Source organism: Alligator sinensis, unplaced genomic scaffold (genome assembly GCF_000455745.1).
Source record: "Alligator sinensis unplaced genomic scaffold, ASM45574v1 scaffold735_1, whole genome shotgun sequence".
NCBI classification, from domain to species: Eukaryota; Metazoa; Chordata; order Crocodylia; family Alligatoridae; genus Alligator; species Alligator sinensis.
The window spans coordinates 70,394-79,013 of NW_005842639.1; the positions used below are offsets into that span (position 1 = coordinate 70,394).

Consider the following 8,620-nt stretch of genomic DNA (forward strand, 5'->3'; position numbering starts at 1 on the left):
CAGGAATCCTGGGTTCCCTTCCCAGCCCCAGGAGGAGACAGTAGCAGATTGAACGCATCCCTTTGTCCAGCCATGGGGGGTCCTACTCTGGGAAGGGACCTAAAAGCCCCCTGCTCCCAGGATGTGCGAGAGCCGCAGGCTTTCCTGGGATCTTGGTGCCTTGGACTCCCCGCAATGCTCCACCCCAGAGCTGGGTGCATTTTGGCAGCAATCAAAAGGCTCTTGCTGACTCTGTGACTAAACCGGCTCCCCCAGAAGCAACTGGGGGGTCCTGCCTGCGTCCCGCCCTGGCACCCCCACCCTCCCCCCAGCTCCAAGGCATGCGGGGGTCTGCGCAGCTCCGGCAGAAGGCAGCGTGGCTGGGGGCGGGCGTGAGCACGGCGGGGGCGGGAGGGATGTCTCCGGCAGACACACGGTTGTCATGGTTATCGGGACCGGGGAAGCGCAGGAAGATTTGAAACGTCCCCGGCTCTGCACTTGGTTCCTCCGCACGGTGCCGGTCGGGGGCTTTCCTGTCCTCTTCCTGGGCTGCAGCCATGCAGAGACCTCTGCCGGGGGCACCCCGGGCTCCCGCCTGGCTTCCAAGAAGCCACTCGGTGGACAGCGCCGGCCCGATGCCGGGGCACAGGCCAGGATCCGCACCGGGCACCCCCGCACCCACCCGAGCCCTGAGCTGGGATGCGCGGCGCCTGCCTGAAAGAGGCTCTGTCCGCCAGGTGGGTGCTTTCCCCGGGTCTCCCGTGGCACTGCCCAGCCAGTGGGTGCTACCCCAGGTCCTCCGGGACTCTGCCTACCCAGTGGATGCTATCCCGGTCTCCTTGTGACACCTTGGGGCGCATTTAACTCTTTCCTTCCCTCTCTTCCCTCCTCCCCAGAACAAAGAGAAGGAGAAGATGAAGGAGCGGGAGAAGGAAAAGGATGCCCGCTATACCAACGGGCACCTCTTCACCACCATCAGCGTCTCGGGCACCACCCTCTGCTTCGCCTGCAACAAAAGCATCACTGCCAAGGAGGCCCTTATCTGCCCCAGTGAGTTGCCCCACTACCCTGTCCATGCCCCTCGCAGGTCCCGCCCCCTCCGCCTCCCCCCTGCTTGCCCTCCTCTCTCCCGCCCCCTTCTTCCCACACTCTCCCCACCAGCTTCTGTCTTTCCCAGCCCACCCCCGAGCCGCTGTGGCAACCCCCGCTCCGGCCCCTGGAGTTGGGATGCAAGTGAGAGTAACCCCCACGCACCCCCCACTCCAAACCTACCCCCGCACTGGGGTGGGTTTGGAGTGGGGGGTCAGGGTGGGATGTTGCTGCAAAGGAAAGGGGGTGTTGCTGCAAAGGGAAGACGGGATATTGCTGCCAAGGGGATGGAGGTGTTCCTGCAAAGGGGAGCAAAGCAAATGGCTCAACCTTGCTAGTAGGGCTGGGTTTGGCTGGTGCCAGGGAAGAGCAAGGGGAGCCAGGCAGGGGGGAGACTGTGTGTTTCCCTGTCTTCCTTGGGTTTGGGGGGCCAGAAGGGGGCCCTGACTCTTCCCCCAGCTGCAGAGGCTGATCCCAGTGGTGCCGGTGTTGGGCCCAGCGCTGTGGAGGAGGCATGAGTGTGTGCATGCATGTGTGCATATGGTGGGGGGGAGGTTCTTGGTGCCCACATGACACACACAGAGCAAGATCCACCCACATCTGCCTCGGAGCTCATTTCCCACACTGGCCCTTCCGGTTTTGGGGTGTACTGGCTGTATCATGTGCCACGCATGCAGGCGGCCCCGGGCAGTGAAGAGAGGACGTGTGGGGGATGGGGGCGGATCGGGCTCGGCTGGTGACCCCACACGTACTCTGATGGGCCCTTCATGCTTGATGAGTGCCTGTGTCCCCCAGCCCCCCACACACATGCCCTCAGCCCCTGCCTGTGCCCCATGGCCACAGCTGTTCACATCTCTCCAGCTGCTCTTGCCACGACCTCAAGGGCAGCCCTGTGTTGGCCACATCTGTCTGCCCAACAGCTGCCGGCTCCTGGGGGATGGTTATTTCTGCTGTTCCCAGGCCAGGAGGCCAGGGTAGGGGACGGGTTTGGTCTCAGCCCCGGCAGCACCTGCTCACGTCCATCCCAGGCAGCACCAGGGCGGCTGCATGGGCAGGGAAACCAGGTTTTAAGGCAGTCTCACAGGGCCCTGGGATCTGGCATGGGGCAGGACTGCCTCTTCCCTCCCTGGGCAGGGGAGGCACTGCTGGGCCTGTGTCCTCAACCCTCAGACTTCAGGGCACAAAGTGCTGCTTGGATCAGGGGTCAGGAAGGAGCATTGCCCCAGGCCAGAGCGCTCAGCGGGGCTCTGCTGCCTGTACTGCTGGCTGAGCAGAGCCAGGCTGGGTGCTATGCCATGGGCACCGGGCAGAGCCCTGGCATTGTGCGGTGTGGAGGTTGCTCCATGCTGTCGCTGACAGGAGCGGGGAGGTCGTGGCAGGCAGTGTGTGGGCCGCAGCACCCAGGAGGGGCTTTGTGGGGGCAGGAGGTTCAGTCCCCCTCCCCCAGCTCCCTCTTGCGCATGCTTCCCCCATGCGGAAACCAGCCGGGCCCCATCCTGCAGCGTCACTTCCTCCACTCTGCCAAGACACTGGAGCCAGCATCACACTCGGGGGACCCTGCCATGTCAGTGGGGAGGGCCTGCATGTGTGTGTGTGTGTGTACACCTGTCTGTGCATGTGTATATATATGCACACGTTTGCACACATGTGCATATGATTGCATACAAGAGAATTGTGCATGCACATGTGTATGTGCACGTGTGTGTACACCCCATGCATATATGTGTACACGCATGCACCTGTGTGTACATGCACAGATACATGTGTGTGCATACACGTGCATATGACTGCAAACAAGTATAAGTCTGCAGGTGGTGGACGTGTGCATGCATGCGTGCACGTGTGTATACACAGTTGCATGTATGTGCACATATGTGCATGTGATGGTCTACAGCTGTGCTTGCTGGTTGGTATATATGTATTTGAGCGTGTGCATGTTCCCTGGCACTGGGAACTTCCGAGTTCCTCTTTACTCTGCTGCCGTTGGGCAGGTGCAGGGCTGAGCTCATGGTGCCTGGCTTGGTGCCCGTGGGCCGAGCCCTGGGGGTGGTAACGGAGCCAGCGCAGAACAGTGCCAGGTGCAGGGCTGTGGCAGCGCCAGCCTGAGTCTGCAGCAGCCTGGGTGTGCAGGGCAGCCCAGCCCTGGGGGATCCCCACCCTGGGGGGTGATGTCATGAGTGGGTGAGGCCTGGCTAAGGGAGCTCCACCTCCCCTCATCTCCTGGCATGGCACCCCCTGGTGGCAGCCCCAGCTTCTCCTCCAACCCCTTCCCCTCCCAGAGGCACCAGGGTCAGATGTGCTGCCTGCTGCCTCTCAGTTCCTCTCCGGAAGCCCCGGCCCTGTTATCGGCTCGACCACACGATGTTTTTCCCTTTGCTGGGCAGCTGGGGCTTGGTTCTAGCCTTGCCAGCTCAGCAGGGAAGGCATGGCCAGGGGCTGCTTTCTGGTGGACCCGAGGCAGATGCTGCCTTGTTTAACCCCCTGCCCTCCCCGAGGACCCTGGGAACCCCACGGGGGTGGGGGGTGCAGCTCCCCGACTGCTTGTGCTCTGATGGACCCTAGTTGAAATCAGGGAGAAGGGTGTGCTAGGCGCTGTATGTCCCCATTGCCTTCCCCTCTATCCTGGCACCAGGGCTCTTTGCTGGCTGTGCAGGCCCCAAACCGTTCACAGCCTCCTTTGCTCCCCATGCTCCCTGCAGGCCGGGATCCTCCCCAGAGTGGGCTGCCTGTGGCTGGGGGGCTGCCAGCCCTGCCGGGGGGTGGGGGACTCTGCACACCCAGGGAGCGGGTTGTTGAGCCTCCGAGTTTTCCGGTGTGTGGGGAACTCTGCACACCCAGGAAGCGGTTTGTAGAGCTGCCGATTTGTGAGGTGGAGCCGGGCTTTGCTATGGGAACAGCAGATCCTGGAGCATGTTAACAGACATGTACATGCATGTGCACACGTATGCAGACACACCTGCATACTTGCATACACACATGCACACATATTCATACACATGTGCACACACGTGCATGCATACTTGCATACACACATTCATATACATTTGTGCATGCACACTTGCATATACACATGCACACATATGTGCACCCATTCATACACATACGTGCACACACATGCATGCACACTTGCATGCACACATGCCTTGGAGCCAGCTCCCCCTGCACAAACCCCTGAGCATGATCTCATTTCCTCTCCTCGGTCACCAGACATCAGCATCTGCCCAGGCTGCTGGCCTCACTCCACGTGCTTGCACCCGCGCTGAGGATTGGCTTGTACAGCTCCCGGCACAGCTGGTCTAGCCGGGGCTCTGGCGGTGCTGGGGCTGCGCGGTTCTTTGGGCTCTGCCCTGGCATCTAGGGCCTTTCCCCCTGTCAGGGACTGTGCAGGGCCCTCCCTCTAGCCTAGCGCAGCCTCGAGGCTGCCGTAGCTCAGCTGCTTCCTGTGGCCTGGCCCTGTGGTACAAGGTGTTGTACACAGCAGCCCTGAGATGCTCTTTCAGCTGCCAGGTCCCCTGCCTGCTGCTTACAGCTGCCCTCACCACGTGGCAACCTCCTAACCTGGGCTCCCCGGGGCTCAGCTACCTCTTGGATGCCTCTGCCAGGAGTGTGGGCTATTGATAAACCATGCCCAGGCAGGACGTGGGGAGAGCTAGGGGGTTGAGATCCAGGGCGGGAGGTGGGAGTAGCTGTGGACTTGCTGAGGATCCTGGCTGTGGTGTCGGGGGTTTTCCCCTGTCTCTTCTCTGAGCTCTGGGCTGTGGCTGTGCCCCTGATTTCTGGGGCTTGGGGTGACGCGAGCCCTGTGGGATGGATGGCTCCCAGTACCCTCCGCTAATATGTTTCCTTGTTGCTGCAAAGAGAATGGGAGGATGTTGCTTCAAAGGGGAGGGTTTTGCTTCAAAGGCGAGAGGGATGTTGCTGCCAAGGGGAGGGGGGTGTCCCTGCAAAAGGAAGAGGGGATGTTGCTGAAAAGGGGATGGGGTGTTGCTGCAAAGGGGAGCAAAGTGACCTTTCCCAAGTGGGGACTGGTGCCCATTCTCTCTTTCTCGAATGCTGCAGGGCACTGGAGGCTTCAGACCAGAGCATCCTCAGCTCTGATTGCTTCCTCCCCTGCGTTTAGACCCCACAGAGCAAGTCGCATGCAAGGCCAAATATATCCCAAATCCTCTGCCCTTGGCAGGAGACCCCATTCCTCAGATGGGAGATGCTTTGCTCTCCTCAAAATGCAGCCACCTCTGGGGTGGGGCTGGGCAAAGTGACCGGTTTAGCCAAGAGAAACAAAAAAGGCTGGAAACAAGAAGCGGGGCATTGAAGAAAGCAGAAAGTCATCGGTGGAGCTGGAAGGTCTCCAGGGCCCCAGTAGGAACTGGCGTTGGACAAGGTCTCTTTCAAATGAGCTCATTGCTTAGCACGAGAGCGCCAGAGTTTGGGGAAGTGGCTGGGTGAGCCCGTCAGGTGAGAGAGGCCTGCTTCTCTCATCAGCTCCAAGGCCAAGCTGGGAGCGAGCCTGACCCACCAAGCTGGGGGCGTTTCAATCCAGTCCTTTTTGGCATCCTGTGAACCTGGAGAGTGGCTGCACTTCTAACCCTCACTGCAAGGGCCCAACAGTGATGGGCTGTGTCTCCTCCCAGCCACTGCCCTGGGGCCAGACTCCCCAGGCTCTGATATCTCCCAGTTCCCCTGGTCAGACCTGTGTGGCCTCGGAGCCCAGCCCCAGAGCTGCTCAGGAACTGCCCTGCTCCACCCCAGAGCTGGCTGCACGAAAGGGGCTTGCTACTAGCTGCCTTCAAGGGGGCCATTTATGATTGCCCTGGTCTCTGCTGACTGTGCTCAGCATTGGGCCCCTGTTGTACAACCAGTGCAGACCAGAAGGAGCTGGTGCCCAGTGAGCTGGTGACACGGGGGAGAGGGGAACCCAGGGGTCCAAGCTCTGGTGCCTCCCCTGTGTCCCCATGGACAAAGGCGACTTTGCAGCTGCTTCTGGGGTGAGGCTGGGGGCTGCATGAGGGAGGCTGTGATTATCCAGGGGCCTGGGATCAGTCCCCGGCCTGCTGTGTGGCCCGCTGTGAGCCAGGGCAGAGATACTACCTTTCCTCCTCTACATGGCGAACAGGGGCTGCTGGCTGTACAGCTCCTAGCGCCATGGGCTCTGCTCCCATGGGGGTCTCTGGGCACTGCCATAGCATAAGGACGACCAGGCCTCTGGAGAGATCCCAGTTCTGCCCCTTGAGTTCCCGTGACCTCGTACATACTAGCTCTTTGCTCCTGGCCACAAAGCGAGGGCAGGCAGGGGATCTCTGTGCCCTTCCAAGCACCAGGATCCACCCCAGAGGTGACTGCATTGCCACAGGGGGCAGAGCTGATAATGTGGATGTCACCTGTGCCTGTACTCGAATGGGGGATAAGTTGCTTTCTAAGAGCCCTGGGGGGGCACTGATCCGGAACCCAGGAGTCTGGGGTGGTGCATGTGGGAGGTTGAATGCTCTCTCCAGCTCTGCCACTACTTTGTGGCAAGACCCCGGGCAAGCATCTTAACCTGCCTATCTCTCTTCCCTTCCCTTCCAGCCTGCAATGTTACCATCCACAACCGCTGTAAGGACACACTGCCCAACTGCACCAAAGTCAAGCAGAAGGTGAGTGCTCTGGTGGAGCCCTTCCGTTTGCCCAGTCTCCCCTTCCCAGTTTGTCCAGTCCCCTCCTAGCCTCCGGCCACTGCATTGCGAACAGGAGCTGCACTTAGTGGGGAAGGAACAAGCCCCACACACACACAGACGTCACAGATGGGGAAACTGAGGCACCCCCGACCCTACTTCTATCTCCTCTGTTTTTACGGCCTGCTTGGTGGGATCGGTGGGATGAGCTACAACCCCGGGGGTTGGGAGCGCTCATTCAATCCTCCAGGAGACTGAGGGGTAAATGAAGCAGCCTCTCCCCAACCCCACCAACCTCTCCCCACACTCCGGGGCTGTGACCTGCTGCTTCCCTCTGCCCTCAGCAACAGAAAGCTGCACTGCTGAAGAACAACGCTGCCCTGCAGAGTGTGTGCCTACGCAACAAGAGTGAGTGCTGCTGGCAACGGGGCACAGTGGTTGCAGTGGGTGGGAGTGGGACAGATCTAGGAGAGAACAGGTGGCAGGTGTGGGGGGGAGCAGGACTCCTGGGTTCTCCCAGCTCTGAGCGGCTAGCAGGGCTGGGGCACAGGATACCTGGTTTCTCTGCCCCATTTGAGGGTGGCAGGGCATGGCAGACCCCAGACATGGGGCAGGTGGACACTCAATGCCCAAAGACAGCAGTGATGGGAGTGCAGCACCCCCTGCAGGGTTGAGGTGGGCACTGCACCTGATGCAAGTGAGCTTCTCTGTAGGGAGAGGCTGGGGGCTGCCTCTACCCCTCGTTCACCCCCTTCCTGTGCCCCCATCTCCGCAGCAGGCCTCCGTGAGCGCCCCAACTCAGCCATCTACCCCTCAGAGAGCTTCCGGCAGAGCCTGCTGGGCTCCCGCCGGGCCCGGCCCACCCTGTCCCTTTCCAAGAGCGTCTCTACCACCAACATTGCAGGGTGAGTGCGGGGGGTGGGGGGCCAGGACTCCTGGGTCCCACTCTGGCCAAGCCCCTGGAAGGGGAGGAGCACCCAGCTTCCAGCAGCACCGGGATGCCCGTGCCCAGAGCTGCAGCTCCTGGAAAGGCCCCCACCCCGACCTCTGGCACCTAACCCCGGTCTCTCCTGCCAGGACCTTCAATGATGAGTCACCCCTGGGACTGCGGCGCATCTTGTCCCAGTCCACGGACTCGCTCAATGCGCGCAACCGCACACTCTCTGTGGAGTCGCTGATCGATGAAGGTATCTTTGGGATCACATCTGGGCAGCTAGTGCAGACCCCCTGCCCCCTGGGGTCTTGGGAGCAGGTGGAGAGCCAGGAGCTGGGCCATGTCCCGCTGTAGGCAGAGGGGACGCTGGGGGCACATGGATGGGGTAGGCGGGCAGCACCTTGCCATGACCCCCCACCCTCTTCTCAATGCTATAGGTGCCGAGGTGCTGTACAGCCAGCTGATGAGCGACCTGGAGCCGGCCGAGCGGGACTTTGCGGCCGACTCATGGAGCCTGGCCGTGGACAGCAGCTTCCTGCAGCAACATCGCAAGGATGTCATGAAGCGCCAGGATGTCATCTATGGTGAGAGACATGCCCCCTGCCTGTGCCCTCCCCCAGCAGCCAGGGTCCTGGTGACCTTCAAGGGGTAGTTTCCTGCAGGGTTGAGGGCTCTGATCCAGCCACCAATGCTTCTGATCCCCAAGGTTGGGCATGAGGCACCAGGACTCCTGGGTCCCATCCCTGCTTCTCTTCATGCCTGACACCTCCTTGCTGGGAAGCAGGCAGAGGCTGGGGGCAGCCCAGGGGCATCAAGGCCCCAGGCTCACACCTCCCTTCCCACCCCCCAAGAGCTGATCCAGACGGAGCTGCATCATGTGCGAACGCTGAAGATCATGGGCGGGCTGTTCCGCAAGGGGATGCTAGAGGACCTGCAGATGGAGCCGGGGCAGGTACATCGCCTCTTT

The 8,620-nt window shown here is 61.2% G+C and overlaps 1 protein-coding gene across 1 annotated transcript in view; it reads left to right on the top strand.

The window, feature by feature from the left end:
• ARHGEF2 (Rho/Rac guanine nucleotide exchange factor 2) overlaps positions 1–8,620 on the top strand; it is a 61,985-nt gene that overhangs the window by 45,394 nt on the left and 7,971 nt on the right. The window contains exons 7-13 of the mRNA XM_025215281.1: positions 876–1,029; positions 6,634–6,701; positions 7,064–7,127; positions 7,495–7,624; positions 7,797–7,906; positions 8,091–8,237; positions 8,505–8,620. The exon at positions 8,505–8,620 is cut by the window's right edge and continues 144 nt beyond it. Of these exons, the coding sequence (XP_025071066.1) occupies positions 876–1,029; positions 6,634–6,701; positions 7,064–7,127; positions 7,495–7,624; positions 7,797–7,906; positions 8,091–8,237; positions 8,505–8,620 (789 nt within the window). The remainder of the gene's footprint in view (positions 1–875; positions 1,030–6,633; positions 6,702–7,063; positions 7,128–7,494; positions 7,625–7,796; positions 7,907–8,090; positions 8,238–8,504) is intronic.